The 25,706-nt window shown below is 39.7% G+C and overlaps 4 protein-coding genes across 4 annotated transcripts; 2 read left to right on the top strand and 2 right to left on the bottom strand.

The window, feature by feature from the left end:
• Positions 1 to 1,455: 1,455 nt before the first annotated feature.
• On the top strand, positions 1,456 to 24,915 carry LOC126385617 (histone H4). The gene is made up of 2 exons (XM_050037426.1): positions 1,456 to 3,369; positions 22,964 to 24,915. Exons 1-2 carry the CDS (start codon positions 3,063 to 3,065, stop codon positions 22,966 to 22,968), a joined length of 312 nt encoding a protein of 103 aa, XP_049893383.1. The 5' UTR covers positions 1,456 to 3,062; the 3' UTR covers positions 22,969 to 24,915.
• Positions 4,194 to 4,716, bottom strand: LOC126385607 (histone H3). Its single transcript, XM_050037416.1, has one exon. The coding sequence runs from the start codon at positions 4,675 to 4,677 to the stop codon at positions 4,267 to 4,269; it is 411 nt and encodes a 136-aa protein (XP_049893373.1). The 5' UTR covers positions 4,678 to 4,716; the 3' UTR covers positions 4,194 to 4,266.
• Positions 4,674 to 11,177, bottom strand: LOC126385603 (histone H1.1-like). Its single transcript, XM_050037411.1, has 2 exons — positions 10,748 to 11,177; positions 4,674 to 4,811 (listed from the first exon to the last, which is right to left on the bottom strand). Exons 1-2 carry the CDS (start codon positions 11,136 to 11,138, stop codon positions 4,681 to 4,683), a joined length of 522 nt encoding a protein of 173 aa, XP_049893368.1. The 5' UTR covers positions 11,139 to 11,177; the 3' UTR covers positions 4,674 to 4,680.
• Positions 20,978 to 21,881, top strand: LOC126385609 (histone H2A-like). Its single transcript, XM_050037418.1, has one exon. It carries the CDS (start codon positions 21,018 to 21,020, stop codon positions 21,402 to 21,404), a length of 387 nt encoding a protein of 128 aa, XP_049893375.1. The 5' UTR covers positions 20,978 to 21,017; the 3' UTR covers positions 21,405 to 21,881.
• Positions 24,916 to 25,706: the final 791 nt, after the last annotated feature.

Genomic DNA, 25,706 nt, shown 5'->3' with positions numbered 1-25,706 from the left:
TCAACCAACGGCTCTTTTAAGAGCCACCCACTATCTTTAAGAGCAAAGTTTTGTTGTTTATTAATTATATTATTAATGAATGTTGGGTGTGATCTTGCTTGCATTTCTTACATTTCACTGTGGCAATAAGAAATAAGATTAAACTTTCTGACGTGTTCAACAAATAGCTATTGCTTCCTGTTAACATTAGGTGGCGCAAACACCATAGCAGTAGTGATTGTGACATCGAAGCTTCATGAAGCAGTGAACCACTTTGACTGCTTCATCAATCACACACTGCTTCGAAGCATTTCATACAGTCAGAAGAGTGACATCTGCTGGCTGCACCTCAGAACTGCATCTATAGAGGGAGTGGGGAAATGGAATGTGCTTGTACTACTTTTGTATAATACTCTTGTGGTAATATAAATGAGGTGTACGAGTAAAGCAGGGAGGTTATTTTATTTTAAAAAAAGAAGCATTTTGACAGTGCATGGTTTCAGTCTGCTCCTTTTGTAATAATTTAATAAATAATTTCCCCTCGGGGATCAATAAAGTATTTCTGATTCTGATTGTGGCTGACTACCTCTCCAGCTTTGGATAAGACCCACTCACATGGCAGAGATGTTGCTGGCATGTGGAGATACTNCTCCTTTTGTAATAATTTAATAAATAATTTCCCCTCGGGGATCAATAAAGTATTTCTGATTCTGATTCTGATTGTGGCTGACTATCTCTCCAGCTTTGGATAAGACCCACTCACATGGCAGAGATGTTGCTGGCATGTGGAGATACTTTTTGGCCGTCTTGATAAGGTTTGGGTATATTCTTTCACGTGATGCCCAGTAAGTAAGCAGGTCTTCTCCTCTGGAGAGGTAGAGCTCAGACAAATATCTTTGAAACTCCACTGAAGCATGTGCTGTTGCACTTTAAAATTGTTTTGTTTTACCTAAACAAAAAGAAAAGGGAAATTAGTCATCTTTCATAATCACAAAATGATGCATACAGTAATATCCAACTCTGCTGTCCAAAAGATCCCACAAGTTGTCTTCTGCTGAAGGCCCATGTTCTTCTTTGGCGGCTGACTGATGGAGTTGATAACATTTTTAGAGAGGTATGTAAAACACAATAATAATATGGAATGATAAATGATACACTGCCTGTGATGTTGACGGTATTCCCCTCTCAGCCCTCATGGCTCCAGCGCATTCTGCAGTCAATTTTTACATGGCCTCTTGTGCATATGTTTCATTGACAAAAGCTAATGTTTTAAAATTTAAAACATTAGCTTTTGTCAATTTAAAATTTAAATTGTGGATCCATTTTTGTGGATCCAAAATGGTGACTCACATTTTCAACCGTGCATCGTTTGACCAGCTCATGCTGCAGTTGTTTTATAAGATAAAGTGCTGAAGCCTTTACAGCCAGTTTATGCTGTACCATTCTCATGAGTGGAATAACTTTTGAGGCAGAAACATGCTTTTCGGCTGACATCTCTGTGGAGGCTAGATGGAAGGGTGCAAGAACATCTAAACACTCACTGACTGTCTCGTATTCTGCAAATGTGAGAGGAGGAATGTCTGTGGTGAGGTGTGCCACTGCTGCACCAACTGGTTCTCGTTGTTCATATAGTCTTTGCAACATCAAGTATGTGGAGTTCCATCTGGTTTCAACTTCTTGAATCAGTTTTTGAACTGGCTTCTGCAGCTGAGTTTGCATCTCTGTGAGTTTCTCCTTTGCTTTTGTGCTTGTCCCAAAAAATGCGACAATTCTTCGGCCTCTTGTTCTGATGTCAGCCAGTGGAGGAGTTTGATCCAGTACCTTCTTCACAATAAGACTGAAACTGTGGGCTAAACATGGCACATTTCTGACAGCCAACAGTTTGGCACAAAGGATCATATTGGATGCATTGTCTGTGATTAAACAGTGCACTTTCTCTCTCTCCAGCTCCACTGATTTATCTGCAGCTCCATGGCATGTTTTCCTCTTCAAATAGGTCACTAATGTACAATAAGAACAGTAGGGGGCTGAGGGCTGAGCCCTGTGGAACACCGGCTTCTGGGCTAAATCTGTTGGAGATTGAGGCTCCCACTCTTACTCAAATCTCTCTGTCCTTTAAAAAACTGTTTAAAAGCACCACCATCTGCTGTGGGAGTTTAAGGTTATGGTCCAGCAGCCTGTATATGAGTCTTATCAAACGCTTTTTCAATGTCAAAAAAGACTCCAATTGTTACCATTTTTATGTTAAAACCCCTTTGGACATCTTCTACCTTCCAGAATATTGCCTGGTGGACCCCCAAAACTCCCAGAGCATCAAAATGTTTATGAAGCCTGTCGGCCAGCACTCTCTCCAGTAGTTTGCCCACAGTGCTCAGGAGGCTAATCGGTCTGTAGTTGGCTGCCAGGTGAGGGTCTTTGTTTGGGGATCATTGATACCAGAGCTGATTTCCAGGGCTTAGGGAAGTAACCGGCATGGAGGCAGAGAGTAAAGAGGTCTGCAAGTTTAGCCAGGAATTCTATTGATGATTCTTTGATGAGTCGATTGTCCATTCCATCTTCACCAAGGGGTTTAAAGTGTTGTTGAAGCTCTATTATTGAGACAGCTTTTATTAGAGGGTTGTTGGTGTCGTCTATGTTTGTTGTTGGTAGATGGGTAGGCAGAATAACCTGTCGCTCTACAATTTCCTTCCACTCTGGATCAAATAGAGGGTCATCTGGACATGAATGGACATTTTGCAGGTGCTCTTTAAAAACATTAGCCTTTTCTTTGTCTTCCTCTATCATCTGGCCGTTATGCCTTAATACTGAAATTTGTGAATTATTTTTCTTTCCATTTAGTTGATGGATTTTCTGCCTGTTTTGGGATTCGGGTCGTTATTTAGATCATGTTATTTCTCGCTCCCTCCTGATTTGTGTTTGTATTTGGTGGATTGGAAATACAGCGGTCTGTCGCTTTAAAAACAGGATAAGAAACTCTTCTAGCTATCCGGTCTTCAAATACGTCCGCAGAATGGCTGTATATACTAAAGTTCTCTGAGCAAGCGATATCAGTTTTTCTTCGGAACAAATTAGATTCAGACAAGATGAGTGGTCGCGGCAAGGGAGGCAAAGGCCTCGGGAAAGGAGGCGCTAAGCGTCACCGTAAAGTTCTCCGTGATAACATCCAGGGAATCACCAAACCCGCCATCCGCCGTCTGGCTCGCCGCGGCGGTGTGAAGCGTATCTCCGGTCTCATCTACGAGGAGACCCGCGGTGTGCTCAAGGTCTTCCTGGAGAACGTCATCCGTGACGCCGTCACCTACACCGAGCACGCCAAGAGGAAGACGGTCACCGCCATGGATGTGGTGTACGCTCTCAAGAGGCAGGGCCGCACCCTGTACGGCTTCGGAGGTTAAATCACTGCCTCAGCTCACCTCAACACAACGGCTCTTTTAAGAGCCACACACATCAACCAAAGAGCTCGTTTCTGTCAATGTATATTATTATTATTAGACATAATTGTTAATAACCGACAAGATTGTGAAGTGTTAAACATACTCGAATCAATGTATAATACCAAGTACATTAATAAACTGCATGCTTGTGAGGCAACGTGTTGGATGAATGATATTAGGACATGACAATTCTCGCATTTTTTGGTAACTAGTTTCATTGATTAATTGACCTGATTCTTTATGGGTATAATGTTACTATTATTAACTACGAGAGAAAACACCTATGATTATTGAAACTGTGACTGAGGTCGCTGCAGTACTTTCTAGTTCATTCAGTTGCTTTGTGGGGTCATTTATGGAATGGGAAATATGTTGGATTTATTGAAAACCATTAGTGATTTAAATGAGAAATCAAATGTCACACATGGTGCCAAACTGTGCCATAATGGCAATTTTGGAGACCCCTATTAAAACCTCTCTAATTTTGGTAATACTTTATTTACAACAGACTGAAAGGGAATTTATATCTAATCTAACTATATCTAAGTTAATCTGATTTGGGTTAATCAGGAAAAAATTTTAATAACCCACAAAGTAGTGCCTCTCCTTGTGCTGTTCACTAGGAGGGCCCATTGTAGTTAAGAGTAGATAAAATAATATAGCCTATGATGATGGAATATTTTTATTTATATATATATATATATATATATAAAAAAGATTGATAATAATTAAAAATGAAATAATTGATATGTTGTCAGTGATGTTAAACATGTGTCAGCAGGAAGGAGCTCTTGAGCTGAGAGTGAGGTGGCTCTTAAAAGAGCCGTGGTTTGTTGAGTGTAGTCGGGTGAGTTTAAGCCCTCTCCCCGCGGATCCTGCGGGCCAGCTGGATGTCTTTGGGCATGATGGTGACCCTCTTGGCGTGGATGGCGCACAGGTTGGTGTCCTCGAAGAGACCCACCAGGTAAGCCTCGCTGGACTCCTGCAGAGCCATGACGGCGGAGCTCTGGAAGCGCAGGTCGGTCTTGAAGTCCTGAGCGATCTCCCTCACCAGCCGCTGGAAGGGCAGCTTGCGGATCAGCAGCTCGGTGGACTTCTGGTAGCGGCGGATCTCTCTCAGAGCCACGGTACCGGGCCTGTAACGGTGAGGCTTCTTCACGCCGCCGGTGGCCGGGGCGCTCTTACGGGCAGCCTTGGTGGCCAGCTGCTTCCTGGGGGCTTTGCCTCCGGTGGACTTACGGGCGGTCTGCTTGGTTCTTGCCATTGTTTAAGTTAGTCTGCTTCCGTTTCTCGAGGAAAGAAGATATCGTGAAGGAAGTGTCTGCTGCATATATAGCCAAGGCCGGCACACTGGCAACGCTGATTGGTCCAGTGTAAGCACGTGACACAGCAGCTCAGCTAAAAGGAAGAAGAGGCACACTTACTGTAATAAGAACAATCGAAAACATAAATGTAATTTATTAAACTGTGCTGTTGAAACTACTCTTATTAATCAGAAAATATCATAAAAATTTTAAAAATAATATATGATAAAATTTTGTATAAAACTGTTATTGATGTGAGACAGCCATAGAATATTTATTGTATAAACCGTACAAAATATTGGTTACTGCTACTTAAATTCTGCTGTATTATTATGATTTTACAAATGATTGAATTATATATTTTATCCCAAACTGCATTAAACTACCCTCATTCACACAATAAACCAAAGTCTCTCAGTTTACATGTACATATCAAGTCAACTTTATTTGTCAATATCACACAATATGCACTAGACATACGGACAATTGAAATAACGTTACTCTCAGACCCGTATTGCAGCGGTGTACACATAAATCTAGAACTAAAAATAAAGAAAATATATACAATATAATTCCAAAATATACAATATAGATCTAACTAAGCTATACAGAAAAAAAAACGAAGTCCGGAGAGAACTACAAATTTAAATAATAGGAATATATATATATATATATATATATATATATATATATATATATATATATATATATATTTATTATAATAATTTTTTTTTTTTCATATAAGCGCCATGTGCCTGCAGTGTGTGGGGACAACAAATTCCATTTTATTGTGAAACTCTGTGGTGCAAGTGAAACCTAATAAGATAATGTAATAACAACATTCACACATAATAATCTGGTGTTGGTAAATAACCAAAAATGTGTCACGACAAACAAACTAAACTCAAATATCTTCTGTTTATTTGTATTAGTTTCTAACTATATATTATTGCTCACATTTATTCTTGTGGTCACGGTTCTGGTCATTTCAGTAGACGCCCTAGTCTTGAAACATGGCTGCAATGTGGTGTTAATTGACAATTTTAACCTGTTCTGGAATCGCCAGTCTCGTTTTTTTTTTAGAGACGGCATCTACCCCAAACAAACTAGGCTCATGAAGGCCTTTATCACAGGATCTAGTGATGATCCTGTGACAAGTGGTCAGTCACTGGTGTGGAATAATTAGCACCAGTCTCAAGTAAACTCACGGTCTGTGCTACTTTTAAAATGTAGATTTGTAATTTGCAAGATCACAGTGATTGAAGTTTCAATTGTTGACATCATCTTTCCTGAGGATATCTTTCTTTTCACTGAGACTAAAGATGAGTAGATGAACCAGTGTGCCTTAAAAGCTGCAGAGTGGTGATGAGAGGAGGAGAGGACTCGAGATGTTTAATGACATAATGGACAAAGAATGCTATCTGTATTTGTATAATTGTAAATTTAATAATAGGGTTACAGATGTGTAGGAGTTATTTTGAATGTCCAGGGTTCTGAAAGTAAAAATCTATTAAAAATCTATTGATATAAATCATTGGTTCACAACTGGTGGGTAGCGGTCCAAAAGTGGGTCGCAAGTTTGTAAAAACAAAAAAAAAAAAAACTTTATTTTTAAGACAGTGAATTTCCAGCACAGAGCTTTTATTTTGAAGTGCCATTTCCTGCTGTTGAGTGAGAGACGAACGGACGGCTGCTTGACAGAGACAGAAAACAAGCTTGACAACATGGCCAAACACAAGTATGATGCTGAACGTATTAAAATGTGAGACCTTTAACCAATGACTGAGGAGAAATCTGGACCCTGAGGCTGGACCAGTTGGGAACCACTGATATAAATCATCTTTTTTCTGTACAGATAATAGTAACAGTTAAAGCTCTTTCAAGGTTTGGATAGACAGAAGACATCTGGTATCTTTGTTAAAATGTCACAGACAAAGTAAGAAGAGATGGAAGGTTGGTTTATTTCAGCTTAGAGCTACAAATGGGGGCCATTGAGGGGCAACGGGTGGATCACAGGACACAGGCAACAGATGTTCACCAACGGCCCAGCCACGACCAATGGCTGACCCTCAGTGGAAACAAACCTTTTATTTTCTTTAATTTCACAGAGAGAAAGAATTAATTGTGAAGACAATTAAGCCTCCACAAAAATAGCATTTTAAGTCTTGTGTGTGATTTATATTTTGGGGATTTATACTTCATACAAGCAGAGGAAATCTCCACTCATTGCTAGGCTAATTTATACAATGTAAAATGCCATAGGCTTGTGCTAATAATATTAGCATGTTGTATTTGTGTCATAAACGTGTTTATTATTAGACAGTCGTTTTGTCAGTGAACCTTGTGAGGTAATGGAGCCGAATTTAGTAACATTACCTTTGTTAAATGTTGCTGTTCATATTTGCATATTCGAAGTTCGTCACTTGCTAGGCTAATGTAGGCCTATACAATGTAAAATGCCATAGGCTTGTGCTAATAACGTTAGCATGTTGTATTTGTTGGGAAAATGTGTCCAGATAAAGACAAGTGTTTGTCTGTGAATGCTGTGAGTTATAGTGAAGCTGATTTGTGAACTTGTGTTTGAAATTGTCTCTATTAAGCCATGTTTAATGTGTGTTTAATGTGTGTTTTGAATCAACTAAACTTTACAGCACTTCACAGAAACCGTGATGCAGACTACTGTTTTGTTGGTGTTACTGCAGAGTGACACAGACACACCACCGCACAAGCAAAAATGCTCACAATGGTGTAGGCCATGTGTGTAGGTTTTGCTGCACAAGTAGCCTTTAAATGTCCCTTTAGTATTTACACTGACTACTGCCTCTTTGGATGTGGATGATTTGGGTGTCTCTGACCACAGATGCATCACGTTCTCCACCCTGTTTCACACTGTCCCCAACCCTAAATTACCGGTCCATTACTCCGGCTCTATAAATGAGTCCAAAGTGGATTTAAGTCCACCATGCCTTCTGAACACAAACCGCTCCACAGTCACTTTGCTCTTTGCCTTTGTACTTAGCCCTCTAGATCACATGCTGTTGACCTAGGACGCTTGAAAAAACAGATGCAACTACGTCGACTTGTAACTTTTGCAAGGATGCAGGACGAGGAGTAGTTTGGTCTACAGAAGATTCTGTGCGTCTCCAGATGTGGAATGTAGAATAATCAAACAGAAACACTGAGGTTCTCCTCTGATTTTCAGATAATCTGAAAGTGAGGGGCTTCATAATCGCAAACACCCTGTGAAAACATCCTGAAGTGCTATATCGTGGGCAGCTGGACTTGCTTGCATTTCTTGAAGATGTTTCACCTTTCATCCAAGAGGCTTCTTTAGTTCTAAAATGGACTGGACTCATGGTTTTGGCGAGGAAAGGGGGTCATTGAGAGCTCCCAACTCCATTAAAACAGCTCTGAGCTGCTGGCTGCCTCCCTCTTCCACTGCTCCAGGTGTCTCTCATTAATCACCACAGCAACGACCACTAACACAAAAAGTGTGTGTGTGTGTGTGTGTGTGTGTGTCTCTCAGAGAGGACAGCAGTAAAGGAACCTTCTGCTGCTCTCTGCCCCTCCTCTCTCCACTCCACTCACCATAACAACCACTCTGACACACAAACACAAGGCCCTTTTATGCTGCCAGACTTTCCATGGCCATTTTGCCGGCAAGCTGCGAGCGTTTAGACACACAGAGCCGGATTGGCGAGTTGATCCGTGGCGCCCAATTTTCCGCCTTGTAGGGTAGACATATTGGTGGAACCGTTTTGGTTTAAAAAGACCGAGGCGGCCTTCCGCAAAGGGAGGGGCTGTTGATGACGCCGCACGTGCGAGCCACTGGCGGTGGATAAACAGGAAACAGCTGATAGCAGGAATTAGCGAGCAGCTAGTAGCAAGAGGGAAACACAAACCTGACAGACACTGTAAAGATGAGCAACTGGGGAGACAAGGAATTGTGCGCCCTCCTTGTCCTCGCAAACGAAGAGGCCATTAACCGTCAGATGATGGGGACGGTGAAGAACGGGCCGACTTATGAGAGAATCGCCGAAGGACTGACCAGCCGCGGCTTCCCTCCCACGTCACTGTTTACGTCACATGCTGAGCTACACGTTTTGTTACTTGCTCACGCCCCCCATTGCCCCGAAAAAGGCACATTCTGTATAAACAAAAGTAGGTAGGCGGCATTTTGCTGCACTCCCCGATTTTGTTTTTATACTGCCAATGCTGAAAAAAGACTGATTGGGCTTTCCTGCAAATTTGCACAATTCTACTAAAAAAGGCTATTGACAGCTGGGTGTCTGTGCTTGTCACTGAATCTCAAATGCAGAGATTAGAGCACCTGAATCTCAATTTTAAACAGCATGTAAACATTATATACCAGTGTTTTCCATATGTCATATCCTACTACAGCCTTTATCACTACAACTACTACAATATTACTGTTGCTACTTTTAGGATTATGAATGATAAATACACACTCAACATGTTGTAAATAAAAACTTTTTATACAAAAAGTGCTCAGTACTTTTAGTACTGTGGTACATGTAATATGCAGTACTTGTAGTAGGCAGTACATATCAATGATTCATATCAATACTTGCTTCGGGTTCGGCAGTGGCTGCAGGCACGGGTCAAAATTTCTTGTGAAATTTTCTAGTTAGGCCTTAATATTTCAGGACACATTCATTTACCTTAGTGTATTCACTGCTACTGTTTGCACCTGGTTAGATATCACTGATTTATAAAGACTTTCAATAATCCAAATAGCTCCGAATTTTGTCATTTCACACAGTAAGTAGTAACTACAACAAAATCAATGAATCTATATTATACTTGTTCAGCGGTTACACCAACAAAACACTAGTCAGTGATGGAGGTTTCTGTGAAGTGCTGTAAAGTTGAGTTGACACAAAACATGCATTAAACACACATTAAACATGGCTTAATAGAGACAGTTTAAAACACAAGTACACAAATCAGCCTACGCTGTTGTGAGCATACTTGTGCAGTGGTGTGTCTGTGTCACTCTGCAGTTACACCTCCAAAACACTAGTCAGCTGCAGAGGTTTCTGTGACGTGTTGTAAAGTTTAGTTGATTCAAAACACACATTAAACACACATTAAACATGGTTTAATTTCAAACACAAGTACACTAATCAGCGTCACTATAACTCGCAGCATTCACAGACAAACACTTGTCTTTATCTGGACACATTTTCTCCACAAATACAACATGCTAACGTTATTAGCACAAGCCTATGGCATTTTACATTGTATAAATTAGCCTAGCGACTAGCAGAGATTCTCTCTACTCATATGAAGTCAGGATAAATAATAATATGAAGTCAGGATAAATAATCACTTAAAATGCTATTTTTGTGGAGGCTTTATTGTCTTCACAATTTATTGTTTCTTAACTGTGAAATTAAAGTAAATAAAGGGAAATGGTTTCAGCTTACAGAGACAGACAGGAGGTCTGCATCACCGCAATGTGTAGTTACATTTCTGGTCAGGTGCACGTCAGGCCACAGCATATGTATGGCATTGATTCAACACAGCAGTATAAATCGGACATAAGAAGTCGCAGTTACTTTGTGTGTGTCTTTAAGAGACTCATACCAGTGGCTTTATAGAACGACCATTTTCACACAATGTTCACAATACAAAAAGTCATTTTATTACTGTATTTGAAACAAAATAAGATACATGGAGTGTATTAAATATATCGCCCACCCGTACCTGTGAGTCAATAAAAGTTATTTTGTGTTGATACAAGTGTCCCAACTGACCCCGCTCTCCCCTACTCCTAAAGACTCTCTGTTTACATCTACCACAAATGTTTGTTATATTTCACCCCACATTATAACCACTGTACTTCATCTTTTATATTGTTTCATCATTGTATGTCTGTCTCACACACACACACACAGTATATCAGATCCAGGAAAAGTGCTCTTTAATCGCATTTGGGCGGCTCTGAGAAGAGCCTTTTAGTCAGTGAAGCAAACTTTCATTTGCACTACTTCGCTGCGTTTTTACCTGCTTCAGATTTCTTGGGAGGTTTTGCCTTAGCGTTCTCGGTTCTCCGAACCTCGGCGGCCAATTTTACTGCAATCAACTCAGCGGCATCACCCCGCTTGAAGGATCCCATGGCCCCAATTCCCTTCGGCGTAGTTTGGACAATGGCTTTTTTCGACAACAACCAGTTAATACCGCTTTTGATGACGCGATTGTTGCCCTCCACATCGATACCTAGGGCAGCCAGTTCCTTCTTCAGTGCTATAGTGGATATACCTTTCCGGTCCTGGTAAGCGCACACTGCTTTTAAGATGAGCTCGGCAACATTACACCTGGGGATTTTTCTAACCGGGTCTAGTGTCTGAGGCCTGCCGCCAGATGATGTCGTGAGTTTAGCTTTAGGTTTAACCATTGTGGTCGCACAGACACCCTCCACTGCAGTCTGCTACATCTGAACAAGCACTTCCGCTAAACAGAGGTACTAATACAGCCCATGAGAACCGTAGAGACTCAGCCGCTCTAAAGTGCAGCTGGAACACTGACACACTTGTGTTTTCTCTTTACCTATAAACATATAAAATACACATCTGGAGGAGGCACTAACGTCTAAAATCAAATAGAAATAATAGCGAATGAGTTTCTCCTTATACACAAGTGACATAAAGCTTTGAAGACTTTTGAGAATCCTTTAAACTTCCCCCAACTCCTGCCGCGAGAGGCTCTGCTCTGTGACTTTTTCCTGCAGTTCCGCCCCTAAATGTTTTAAAATACCTTCGAAAACCACTGACACCAGTTAGATGCTGAGATTACCCGTTTGTTTAAGTCTCAAAGTGAAATCAGTCATCTGTTGCTGTTGAATCTGTATGAAAAAGAGGTTAGTTTGGTTTCTGCAAACACACTTAAAAGTTCATTGGAACTTCGCGCTTGCCGTGATGAACAGTCACTGTGGATATCACTTACGTTATTCTGCTTTAAAATTCATTCATTTAAGACAAATTTTACGTACATCAAAGTCCGGAAAGTGAATGCACATAACATAAATATATCATAGAGTTGTTGTTGTTGTTGTTGTTTACTTTGGGAGATCCACTCAGCTTCTTACTGTAGCAAACCGAGTCTCTGTCAGAAAATTTGGAGCATCAGACACTTAATTTCCTGCATTCTGGTGAATTGAATTTCTGCCTTTTATGCATCAGTTTTACATTTAAGTGTCTTTTGTTTTGTCAAAATGAAGTTTCTTTGCTACTTTCATGTTTTTATTGGGGGGATAAATGCACAGGTTAAAAGTCCTCTGAACAGAACACCTGACCTCCCTCAGGTGCAACCACTTTCCTCTAATGAGAGCAGTTGTGTAGTGGAGGGTATACTCAGGTATACGGGGTATACCCACTTCTTTTTCTATCCACTGACAGTTTACCCACCTATCAACTAAACTGCCATATACCACCTCATCAACCACTACACCACTGAATGAGAGGATATATGTTGCCTTGCTTGGTCTTTTGGATGGCAGAAATATGTCCTGTATGATATATTTAGAAACATTAATATTCTCCTAATGTTGCTCTACTATTCCAATGACTGTTTTAATTCTAAATATTCTGGTTTATAGTCATTATATGAATATGTATGGTAGTTATATAGTAACACCTGTTCAGGGAATAGAAAATATCACAATATTTTAATCCAAACACCTCAATACTGATATTTTAAAAGTATTGCAGAGCTGACTATTCATAAATTCTGAACATTACCAGCACACTGACAGATGTTAATAAAGTGTAATTAAGTGAAATAGAGCAGATTTTGTAAAGGTGCAGTTTCCAAATTGGCCATTTTAGGTACATTTGTGTGCCACCTGTGCCTCTTGTGAAGCTGTAAAACACACTCAGTGTCACTTACTTAAGTATTACTGTAGAACTGTAGGTATTAATTTTGTCTGAAAACAACTGTTGATTTATTACATTCCCACCTTCAGCATTTCTTTCTGATACAACTCGCTCACGACCAAACACAAGACAAAACTCTCCCATATAACTAATCAGGCCAGCAAAATAATCTGCTCACACCAAACTCTTCTATCTGAACTGTAGAACCGCTCAGTGATCAGGAAAGCCACCCCCAGTACAAAGTCTGACTGGCCCTGAAAAACATCTACAAGAAATCCTCCATTCCCTCTGCAATAATCCCCCTGAACAATCTAAAACAGAAACTGCACTTTAACCTGATTTTCTGTTTTAACACTCCCATTTTTGTATTTTAAATGTGTTTTAAATGTGAATTATATGTGTTGCCAAGGCTTGTCAAAGGAGAATTATCTGTCACTGTTGGGACAGACAATCTACAGACAGAATAACCTTGTCATGAAAGATGATAAAAACCAGAATAGGACACTTAGTACCAGATTCAGTCAGAAGATGGAGACACAGACTGTGGCACAGAAGGTGGAGACAAAGGAAGTCACCTTCCGGTCTCCTGGCAGTTCAAATAACCAGAGACGTTGTTCACAGACTGAAGCACACTTAAAAGAAATAAGCCTGGAGGCCGTTTGTCACACATTTCTACCAATTTTTAACGGCCTGAAGCATGATTTGACTACAAAGCACAGTTTGTTGCTGTGAATGTTTATGGGAGTTATACTGCTGGCATCAGTGGGTTATCAGGATTCATTTCATGTGTCATTTGTGTGGAAACCTTGTCATGAAAGATATTGGGAGCGCTGCAATACAAGCATGTGTGTTCAGGCAGATAATACTTTTTGCGTATAGGTCTCTTTCTGCTTCCCTCAATTGAATCATAGTTTCTCTGACAATGTATAAAACTAGTCCAAACCCATTGAGTGCACAGTTATGTACACGTACAGTTTCACATGGTGTGTGTTTGGGATACAGCTCATAGGAAATTGCAGATTACATAGTCAACTGATCTCATTAAGAAGAGCAATGTATTCAGAGTTTTTGAAAAACGTGGGACTGACAGAATGACACACTGACAGTTTCCGTGATTATGTACAGCATACCATACCATGACTTAGTCATACCAAACATTAGGAAAAAAAACACCAACATTGGTCCACAGGGGGAGCCACAGCGATCGGTTGCATTTTAGCCATTTTGAAGCATTTTTCTGTTGTTATAGCGCCACCCAGTTGCCAATTAGAGTTAAATTTCTCCAGTCACCTTGAGGCGTCCTGTTCTACATATCTACCAAGTTTAGTAAAAATCCATATGGCGGTTAGGCCTAGATAAGAAATGAGCTCTCTAGCGCCCCCATTTTGTTTGATGGGGTCAATAATGGAGGGGTCCCCTCAGATTATGTGTGGTCATATGCCTACAAAGTTGCGTGGTGATGGGTGAAACCCTTGAGATGTTATACACCTTTATGTGATGAGCCACGCCCTCCGCAATATTCATTGCCTTATAGAAGCTCAGTTTTAGTAAGTTTTCCAACTTTTGCCAAGAGGGAACTTTAGATATTGGTCCCTAGATTATGTTCACCCAGTTTCATGCAGATCGCTCAAACTTCCTAGGAAGAGATCCATTTGAAGTGTTTTTCAAAAAATTCAAAATGGCGGAAAATCTATATAAGCGGAAGTTATGGGTTCTTGAGGCAAATGTGTTCCTCATGAGGAGAGGCATCTCTGTGCAAAGTTTCATGTCTCTACGACATACGGGGCATGAGATATGCCCATTCAAAGTTTGACATTTCAATGGGTTGTTATAGCGCCCCCCTTTGGCCAATTGATGTAATATTGCTTCATTGGCATCCTCCCATGACCCTCTACCACTGTGCCAAATTTCACATGGATTGACCAAGTCAGTGAGGAGAAAAACGTGGAACACACACACACACACACACACACAGAGTATTCGTCATTGTAAAGTAAGATAATCAAGAATGAAGCTTACTACATAATGTCTGGTGTTAACAGTTTGTGGGAGCTTTGGCTCATCAGCCATCTAAAGAAGTGTGAGAGCATTTGTGTCCAGTGTTAAACATACCCGTTAAACACATTTCATATATTACAAACTATGATCTTTATGTGGTTGTATCATGACTTTAAATAAAAAATAACCAATAATAATAGTTTCAAGAAGTGTGCAAGCCAGTGGCCCATCCCTGTCTGAGTGTGTTTGCAGATGCCAAAATAGCCTCTGTTTAACGAAAGATATTCACAAGACTTGACTCTTTGTACATTGAGCGTCTGAACAAATGCCTTTTCTCACTGTTTAACACTTTTAAACGGACTTCTGGTGTATTTTAAAGCATTTAGGGGAGAAAGCACAAGGAAAAGATGCGCAGCAGCGTCTGTCACAGCGGCAGATTGATGAGATTTAAAGACTTCCCAAACAAGCTGAAGAGCAGCTTTAGATTTCCTTTGACCTGTAACTCCTATGCTTCCAGCTCGATTCAAGTTTAGACTTTAACCCTTCCCCCAGATGTGTGTCTATGCGTTTATGTGCACAGAGAAAACACAAGTGTGTCAGTGTTCATGCTGCACCGGAGAGCAGCAGGCTGGGCTGAGTCTCCACGGTTCTCATGTTGTGTTCAAGAACCTCTCTTTGCAGGATGTGACGTTGCAGTTGTAACAGACCGGGCAGAGGGGAGTGTAGCGATAGAAAAATGGACGGACCCCCGAAAAATGAACCTCGCAGGAAGAAGAACGCCCCTCTGGGCACCGCCGAACTCGTCTTTAGGGCGGTGTCCGCCACCAAAGACCGTAAAGGTATGTCTTATATCGCTTTGAAGAAGGCACTGGCCGCGCAGGGCTACGATGTGGAGACCCATGCTATCCACATTAAACGCGCCGTTAAGTACTTGGTGAAGACAGGAGCCCTGCTGCAGATGAGTGGATGCGGAGCTTCCGGGTCTTACAAGGCGAACAAGAATGCTGTAAAGCCCAAATCAGTAGCGCACAAGGCCGCCGCCAAGAAGCTGAAAGCAGCAACGCCCAAGAAAGCAGAGAAGCCTGTAGCAGCTAAGAAAACCCCGGTCTCGAAAAATAAAAAGACATCGAAGAAGAAGGCCTAACAACAACACCCAAGATGGCTGCTTTACTCCAAGTCTGTATCCCAACTACTATCCCAAGTTTGCGTCTAAGAAGTGAAGTTTGCTTCAAATAATCAGGCTCTTCTAAGAGCCATCCACATCCAGAAAAGAGCATATGTCTACTATTTGTGTCTTTGTCATTGCACCAAGTATATTCGTATATGTGCAGACAATTATAGAGAAGCTATTATTGGTAAACTAACATGAGAGGCTCTTAAATAGTGCTGAAGCAGCAGAAAGCGCCTGAAAGACGCATGAGTAAAAGTATCCTACAGATTTCTCGCCAGAAAATGATTCTGGAATGAGTTTAAGTCACCTACTGGAGTAAAATTACTTAAGTACTTGATATTTGTTGTACTTAACTTTTAAAGGTATTTTTAAGTATTGAAAGTAAAACAAGAATGCGTTCTTTAAATAAAATAAAAAGTAGTTTATTTCTTAGTGAGGTGTATGCTAACATAAGAATGGAGGCTACATTACAGAACAAAAGATCAAAATCTAGTTTTCCGTCACTCCCATGGTTGAGTACAAGTCAAGTAAAGTGCAGATACTCCCCAAAATACCAATGGTGAATGCAGGAAATTACACTCCCTTGTGTCACATAATTACACGTCACTGAAGGTAACAAGTGCTTTATTTTGAGAAATTGATCAACCAGACCTCTTCTACATGTTCCCAGTCAAAGAAAACTATAGCACGTGGACATAATACCTAGTAAGGGACTGTTCTTTACTTATCAACAGAGGAGAGTAGCAGAGGTGTGACTCTCCTCACAGCTACAAATATTTTCCCCTCAGCCTTCCTGAGTGACAGGGGGAGGAAGCATGACCCTCACTCCACAATAACTTCTTTATTGCATTTTTTAAAACTTGAAAGTTGAAACTTGTTGAAGGTAAAATCCAGGAGTTGACAAAAGCCTTAGTTTTTTGCTCTTGTCGTTTTATGCTGGTGTAACAGAGTTAATATACAGCATGTATGATTCCACTTGCCATGGCTCACACTGCTTTATTTTATTGATTGCTAAAACAGATTTATTTTATGGTCAACAAACGCAACACCCCTGCAGACTAGGGTCGTGTACCCCGGAAGATCTGATAGGTGCACATGTTATCAGCTCTGTAATTATTTTGTATTTTTTATCATAATTTTATAAGGGGTTCTTTATGTTACCTTTTGTAAGACCTGAGCTGGTTGAGCACGTCCTTTTGTAAAAGCTGACATGTTTTTAATTTGTGTGTAACCTAGTTAGCATAACACAGGGTTTAGCTAACTTGCACTCCCTTTTTATTTTATATTCCCAGTGTGAGAGCACGTGTAGAATTGAGGCCAAGACTGACTGTACAATTATTCTTCTGCCAGGTACGCTTTTTGTGTATTTTATGTTCATTTTAAAACTAAAGCAACAGTTTGGCTGCACTGTCTCCCTGTGTGAGAGCACGTGTAGAAATGAGGCCAAGACTGACTGTAAAATATTTCCTCTGCCAGATGCCGGAATAAATGGCGAGTGTCAACAGCGATCTGATTTTCCTCATGATTATACACAATGCAAGCAAGAGAGAGTACACAACTGCTACACTGGTTAGTTGTTGTTTATTTCTGTAGAATAAACCCAGGAGGTGTGGAAGGCATGTTTCCTTTAAAAAAATCTGTGGTAAAATGAATACAAATTAGAGCTATTTAGCTGAATGCCCTCCCTTTAGCCAAAATTAATAGATAAAAAAGTCCCTCCTGTACTTAAAATAAATATTTGACATGCATTCCCCTTTTGTGCACCACCCCTCCCCTTCATAAGTAATGAACAGTCCCTAATGAAAAATTAGAATAGCAGCGTTAGTTCTACATTCAGCCTCTAGATGGAGACACAGACCGTGGAATAAAAGGTAGAGGCAGAGGACGTCAGCCGACTGCAGACCTCTCCCCTGTCAATACAAGTCAATAGAAACGGTGTTTACTGAAGAGCTACACTGAAGAAGGCGTGGAGGTAATGGATTACACATGTCTAGCAGTTTTATGCAACCGGACACAAGTTTTGACTAAAGAAAGATACCATAGTTGTAAATGAAGGGAATCTGATGAGTTATATTGCTGGAATCAGAGGATCCACTGGATTCATTGATTGTGTGGATAGATGAAATGAAAGATAGAATCGCTGAAATCTGAGCACGCACTGTGTCAAGTATGTCTTGTTCGATTGCTCTTTGATTTGTTAGAAATTTTTATGCTTGCTGACTGAATTTTTTTTTAGCCCAAAACAGTATGCAACGTGACTGTCCTCACATGACCAAATGCCTCAAGACGTGTTTAATGATTAAACTAATATCCACACTGTAAATATCTCACCTATAGTCCTTGGTGGATTATGACACAATGGGCCCCCCTGGGCACAGAGATGCAAAGGCCCCACCATCAACAGAGGAGCAAGACATACAGACGTTGTGGAGGTTTGGCTTATTTTCATTGTTTTATTTTGTACTTCTAGTCTCTTCATAGAGATTTTCTGTCTATTTTAGGTTGTTTTGTGTCTTACTTGCATCTCTCTTTGAGTCTCTTCTTCAGCAGAATGATTTAACACTTTGGGCCCTGTAGGCCCATTCAGTAATCCAGCCATCCCTATTGTGTATTCATATCAATACTTGTGCACCATATATTTTGTCCACTTGCTGCACATGTTCATACTGTACAAACTGTAGGCCTATATTTCTTCATGTCTAGCCCTTACTCTTAATATATAGTGGTGGTAATATAAATGATAGAGTGCTTGCATCATTCTGCACTTTACTGCTCTTTGTGAACTGCATGGCAGTGTCCGAGCAGCACTCTGTGCAATATCAGTAAAGATGCCTCTAACATAATATTAGTGACATTACTGAGGTTATGAAAGATACCAAAACGAAAACCTGAACATTAATTTGAAACATTTTTTAATATCAGTCGCATTTTTGTACTTGGACCATACACCTCATTTACGAGGAATTAACTTAATCTGCACTTTTGTTTTAGTTGTGCCAGAAATAGAACAAAACTCATAAAACTCAGACTTCATCTGTGCTATTTCTTGTGTGTGGTGTTTATCTTGTCCGTGCAGTGTATGTAAAACTCTAAAAGTTTCATGTGTGCATTTAACTAAAGGTTGAAACTAAAGGTTGAAAAGGTTCACAAAACATTCTGAAGGCTTTAGTAGACCATAAGCATGAAAGAGTGGGTTTGTAGGTGCATTGTAATGTGACCATGATAAAGCATGTAAAACTTTCTTTTGGAGAATCTGTAATTTCTGTAGATGGCTGGGAAAAGTGTTACACCATATGACACTGCAATAATTTATGTGGGGTTCAAATAAGGTTTAATATAAAGTGAGAAGTGCTGGGAGTGGGACGAAGTGTCTCAGCTTAAAAAACAGACCAACGTATTTAGACAATTCTTTGGTTATAGAGTTTATATGAGATTTGAAATTCAAGAACTCATCAATGTGGACCCCCAGGAATCTAGTGGAGCAGACTCTCTCAATATCCTGCCCGTTGATATTAAGAGCAATAGGCAGATCATGCCAGTGATTTTTATGAGATCGAAAAAAAATGTAGTTAGTCTTTTTAATATTAATAGATAATTTGTTACATTTGAACCATGTGTCCACCTTCACTAGCTCTCTGTTAATGATATGTTGTAGTTCAAGTGGATTCTTATGTGATAAAAATAGGTTTGTATCATCCGCAAACAATATTTTGTGTGGTACAGATGAAGAATAAACAAAATTATTAACATACAGGATAAAGAGGAGTGGCCCCAAAATAGAGCCCTGGGGAACTCCCAAGTTTTATGGGTTTGCATAACGATTTTTGACCATTTATACCTGCATATTGTTGTCTCCCATACATACATATACTTAAACTAAAAAAACAGTACATAAAGGAAAAGCAAGTGGACATGATGTGTTGAATATACTGTAGTTTCGGTTGAAAGCACATTATATACCAACTATTGACTATCTTAGGAAATTTGCCTCACTACATTACATAATTATCGGTATGGATATGCAAGGTATGCAAATTGTGGCACTGACATTTCACCACGAATTAAATGTAACTAAATATATTTACTTAAGTATTGTACTTAAATACACTTTACTTGAGTTTTTGTCCTCTAGAGGCACTTAATACTTCTACTTCACTACATCGCAGAGGGAAATATTAGACCAGAATATTTCCTGTACTGTAGTAAATTGTGACTCATAACATGTTTAACACTTTATATTGTTTGTTTCCTGACCAGAAATGATCTTGATGGGACCATGAAGTGTGTACAATACTACTGAAAAATCAATGAAAATCAAATTCACATACAATAATTTGAGGATGACAGCATTTTGAACCTTAGCTGACGGGTCAGGAAGGCCTCCCAATGTTATGTAGGTCCCTCAGATATAATCAGTATCTAGTAATTAACAAAACAATTTTAATAAATTTAGCAGATGTTCACTATTTTTATAAATATTCACATTAAAAACGAATTTTTCCTCACTTAGAGTACATTAAACTAAACCATTACAAGCTGTAACTTACAGATCCCCTAAACCCATAAGAAACGAGCCAAATATGTAGACCCATCACACAGACATGAAACCTTGAAGTAAACATAGTACAAATACTTACCTATGATAGAACCATGTAATAATACAGCCAGTGTGAAGTTAAAGTATCATACAAATATTATGATATTTTTCTTTGATGGATCTGCAGTGAATATTAACAATATCCCATACGATAAATCTCAATTAAATTAAATGAATTGAGAAAATGTACAGTAAATATCTTAAAAAGTCAGTTTTCCTGCTGCAAAGCCTGTAAATATATTTAGTGAGATCTGCGGCACTTAGAACTTCTACATGTCCAAAATCATGAAAAACATGACATAAACTGTGAAAAGATCTAAATTGTGGTTGAGTTGTCACAAAATTACCCATAAGATAGAGTATGTTGTTGTTGTTGTTGTTGTTGTTTTTGTTAGTTGTATCATCATTATTATCATTATTATTATCGTTAGTATTCACTTCTCTTATTTTGTAAATCTCACACACTCTGGAAAGGCGGGAGTCTTGTACTTCCTACAGTATGGTGACGTACCTCTTTCTGATTGGATGATCATATGAGGACCAATGAGAGACTAGATAGTTGCTATATAAACCGGTGCCAACTCTCGAATGATATTCAAGCTTCTCAAGCTCTATTGGAACAGCAAACAGCTCAACATGTCTGGTCGCGGCAAAACCACCGGTAAAGTCAGAGCCAAGGCAAAGACCCGCTCCTCTCGTGCCGGGCTTCAGTTCCCAGTCGGCCGTGTTCACAGGCTGCTGCGTAAAGGAAACTATGCGGAGCGTGTCGGTGCCGGAGCCCCCGTGTACCTGGCGGCGGTGCTGGAGTATCTGACCGCTGAGATCCTGGAGCTGGCTGGAAACGCCGCCCGCGACAACAAGAAGACCAGGATCATCCCCCGTCACCTGCAGCTGGCTGTCCGCAACGACGAGGAGCTCAACAAGCTGCTGGGCAAAGTCACCATCGCTCAGGGCGGCGTGCTGCCCAACATCCAGGCTGTCCTGCTGCCCAAGAAGACCGAGAAGGCCGGAAAGGCCAAGTAAAGCCCCGCGCTGATTTAATCACTCCCAACGGCTCTTTTAAGAGCCACCCACTTATCTTTTTATTGAGCCAAGTCCTGAAAGATTTTCAACGCCTCGTAATTATATAAAACAAACATCAAGCTATACAGTAATGGAAGAAATGCAGCACACAGTGCTTTATAATAACTACACTGTATCACGTGGAGCCAACTTGCTACATTATGTACAAATATCCTTTGTAAAGCTGAAACCAGTATTTGAACGTTTAAGTTTAGTGTAATTTATGTATAAATTTGCAAAATAGCACTGATTATCATAGCCAGATCAGCGCTGTAGCTACGGCGTAGGCTCCGCGTCAACATAGCCTGGCGTGCACCTCTCCAGAATTGTAACTACACTTTATGGTGACGCAGACCTCCTGTCTGTCTCTGTATACTGACTCCCTCAGTGGAAACAAAGCTTTTATTTACTTTAATTTTACAGATAAGAAACAATAAATTGTGATGACAATGAAGCCTCCACAAAAATAGCATTATTAGGCATGTGTGTGTGATTTATCCTGGCTTCATATGAGCAGAGGAAAAGTCCACTACCCACTAGGCTAATCTATACAATGTAAAATGCCATAGGCTTGTGCTAATAACGTTAGCATGTTGTATTTGTGGGGAAAATGTGTCCAGATAAAGACAAGTGTTTGTCTGTGAATGCAGTGAGTTTTAGTGACGCCGATTAGTGTACTTGTGTTTGAAATTAAACCATGTTTAATGTGTGTTTTGAATCAACTAAACTTTGCAACACGTCACAGAAACCTCTGCAGCTGACTAGTGTTTTGGAGGTGTAACTGCAGAGTGACACAGACACACCACTGCACAAGTATGCTCACAACAGCGTAGGCTACATGCTTCCTAAGATATTAACTCTATCTTAGGAACATAATAATTATTTTAATCAGATGCTTCATTACTGTAACCTTACTGTTGACCAGTACCCCTCCTGTGTTACAAGACAGGATCATCCCCTTTTAACCTCAGTTAACATGGATATCTGCAAGCTAGATTAACTGTAAACCCTGTAATTAATGACTCCACAGCTCAAAACAGTGGGCAGTAAACAAAAATTAAAATACCCGTATTTTCGGTGATTTTGTGTTTCATCTAATTTAGTTATCACATTGTGTACGACCTAATGTTCAATATGAAGATGAAAATTAGACAATGACGCTATTGCACATCAAAGGACTCAGTGTCGATGTTCTCACTTTTATTTTGAAGGATTGTTTTATCAACCGGAAATACAGCCGTCTCTACCGTAAGAAAAAAAGAGGAAAAGGAAACTCGTGTGGCTGGGCGGTCTTCAACTACGTCCTCAGAGTGCATTTATATACCGATGTTCTGAACAGACCTGATCAGTTTTATTTCTTCGGAACAAACTAAAAGCAATCAAGATGAGTGGTCGCGGCAAGGGAGGCAAAGGACTCGGGAAAGGAGGCGCTAAGCGTCACCGTAACACCGTAANGGTCACCGCCATGGATGTGGTGTATGCTCTCAAGAGGCAGGGCCGCACCCTGTACGGCTTCGGAGGTTAAATCACTGCCTCATCTCACCTCAACACAACGGCTCTTTTAAGAGCCACACACATCAACCAAAGAGCTCGTCACCTGCATTGAACTCATTAGTATCAATCATTGGAAGCTGCTGTAAATATGTGCTCATTGTAGTCCACATCGATTTATTATACAATAGGTTTACGCCCATGGGTAGAGATTACTTTCACACCCACACTGCTTACATTTTAACGACCTGCTAATCATCATGTCTCAGTAAATCAGCAATCGTAAGCTTTATGCACGTTTGAGACACAAACTGGTGGCTAAAACACGTGTTGCTGTGAAAAATAAAATTTCTGTTAACCCTGTAAGGGTCTGCTCCACCATTTGGTAGAGCACATCTTCAGTCACCATTTCTTATTGATAAATGTGTTGAACTTAACTCAACCTGATTGAGCCATCTCTACCACTCGGTGTAGGTATGTTAAGCTAAAAAATCCACTAGATGTCACTGTACCTTTAAGCAGCATGCCTTCTGAGTCAGCTTCCAAACAGGAAGTGAAAAATGAAAAATTCTCTCCTGACGTGAAGACAATTTCCTCTGAAATTTCCAAAGGTAACCTTGTTTTTTTGACGTAGTTGAGCATCAAAGATGTTACTAAACAGATTTATGTAACTTGATACCACAAAAATAAGTTTTATAAGGGTCGAATAGTTTTTTAAAAACATGCTTTACCAAACGGTTGAGTTGTCACTTTATGGTAAAGGTAGAGAAGTTAGCTAATCTAATTAAAATGTGCTATTTGCTGTGAAAAAAAAACATTTCTGATCATAAATTGTTGTCAATATCACACATTTAATGTTATTAATGTGATTATTAAGAATTATTTTCTTTACTGTTTAACAATCATGCTCAGCCAAACAGTAGATTTGTCATTTTATGATAAAAGCCATAATGTGATGTCATGATGAAGTTCATTTACAATTTTTATTAAGTAAAACAATGTAGGAATATTTACTCCTCATTTGTTTGATGTTATTGCATTATATATTTGAAGAAAAAGTATATCAGTATGATTTTATTTACCACTTTTGAGATATTTTTATTGTAAATATGATAAATAGGCTATATAGAAAATTAAAACAACTGACTTGTTGGTATACCAACATATTATGTGCATAATCCCTCATTTTTATTTCTTTTGATTACCGGTCTACTGAAGGGGTTATCGCAGTGAAATGGTATGACAACAAATGTGTCACCCTTCTGAGCAATGCCTGTGGGATCATGCCTCTTTCAACAGTCAAACGGTGGAGCAAAGACGAAAAAGCTAAGATTGACATTCCATGCCCATCACTCATTCCTGCCTACAATGAGCATATGGGAGGTATTGATCTTGCTGGTCCACCTTTACAAGACCCCTGCCAAGTCCCGCTGATGGTACTACCCCCTGTTCGGCTACGCCCTTGACCTGTCTATCGCCAATTCCTGGCTAGTCTACAAGAGAGACTGTGGACTACTGAATGAGAAACCAATGCCTCTGAAAAGGTTGAAAAGGAGTTGGTCGACCTTCCTCCGCCTCTCCACCACCAGGCCGACCATCCTCCACCGCTCCACCACCACAGATGTCCACTCAGAAGAAGAGCCTCCCCTCAAGACCCCCGCGACCACAACCAGATGTGAGCTATGACAACTACGGACATTGGCCACGTCACATTGACAACCGGGGGCAGTGCAGCCTCTGCCCAAAGGGTGTGTAAAGTGCAACGTTTTCCAATAAAATAAGTTGATATTTTACACAACACAGCTGAGAAGTTGAACATGGTCCCATGGGTCATTCTTTGTTTGTTAATTTGAGAGGGGGAAATAAATAAAGGCCCCGAAAGTACTGTTTAATGAAAGTACTGGAATTGTTTTGTTATTTTACACACACAAGTGTGTGTATTTCGCTATTTTGTTAATAAAATTGACTTGTTTTACAGTTATTTGGCTTTTTCTACTTTCTTTTTGTATTTGTAGGTATCAAATTATCATATTATTGTTATTATACATTTATAATAACGTATTAGGTACTTTTACCATTAAGCGACCTCTCAACCATTTGGTAGAGGTCTGTAATTAAAAAACTGTGGGGTCTGTAAAAATAATAATTGATTCTTGTTATTAGTGCCCCAATAACATAAAACATGCAAAGAAATAATTTTTCCATAGCTTTTTTCTTGGTGAGGACCTTAAAAGGTTAATATGATGTACTTTTTAACGATATAAGACACGTTATTAATGTCTAATATGTAAGTGTCTGTCCTTGCCAAGTAAGTCAATAATTAACTCACAAGTGCAATCATTTGTTTTTTTTAAACGCATCAAGCAGATAAATATAATACTCTTCGTAGACTACTCTACAGTATACACAGTCTAAAACACATTCACTTATATTTAAATGTATTTAATCGGTTAATGTTTTATGTTAAAAACCAAAGATATGTGGTACTTGACTATACTGATCATGTCAGACTGACATCATGATTTTGAAATAAGTATGTTGTACTGATTAAAGCATACACTAATTATATATTTCCATATTAATACAGATAGGAACAGTAACCGTAAGTATAATCATATGATGTTGTACTGTGTTGTGCAGTTTCTATTTTATGTTATGATTTTAGTTATTATGATTATTATTGAATGACATTTCTATCCTTGTGTTGCTACAACAACTGAATTTCCCTTTTCATGTTCAATGAAGTTTTGTTTCATCATCTTATTTTAATTA

The sequence above is a fragment of the Epinephelus moara genome, chromosome 24 (genome assembly GCF_006386435.1).
Source record: "Epinephelus moara isolate mb chromosome 24, YSFRI_EMoa_1.0, whole genome shotgun sequence".
In the NCBI taxonomy this organism is placed as follows: domain Eukaryota; kingdom Metazoa; phylum Chordata; class Actinopteri; order Perciformes; family Serranidae; genus Epinephelus; species Epinephelus moara.
Note: the sequence above shows the minus strand (reverse complement) of the source record. Positions and strands in the feature narration are given on the sequence as shown.

Bases quoted from the DNA above. Each gene is read 5' to 3' on its own strand.
- LOC126385617 (XM_050037426.1), top strand. From the start codon at position 3,063: ATGAGTGGTCGCGGCAAGGGAGGCAAAGGCCTCGGGAAAGGAGGCGCT.
- LOC126385607 (XM_050037416.1), bottom strand. From the start codon at position 4,677: ATGGCAAGAACCAAGCAGACCGCCCGTAAGTCCACCGGAGGCAAAGCC.
- LOC126385603 (XM_050037411.1), bottom strand. From the start codon at position 11,138: ATGGTTAAACCTAAAGCTAAACTCACGACATCATCTGGCGGCAGGCCT. The intron at 4,812-10,747 runs GTAAAAACGCAG...TCTTCCTTTTAG, and splicing joins TCCCAAGAAATCTGAAGCAG to CTGAGCTGCTGTGTCACGTG.
- LOC126385609 (XM_050037418.1), top strand. From the start codon at position 21,018: ATGTCTGGTCGCGGCAAAACCACCGGTAAAGTCAGAGCCAAGGCAAAG.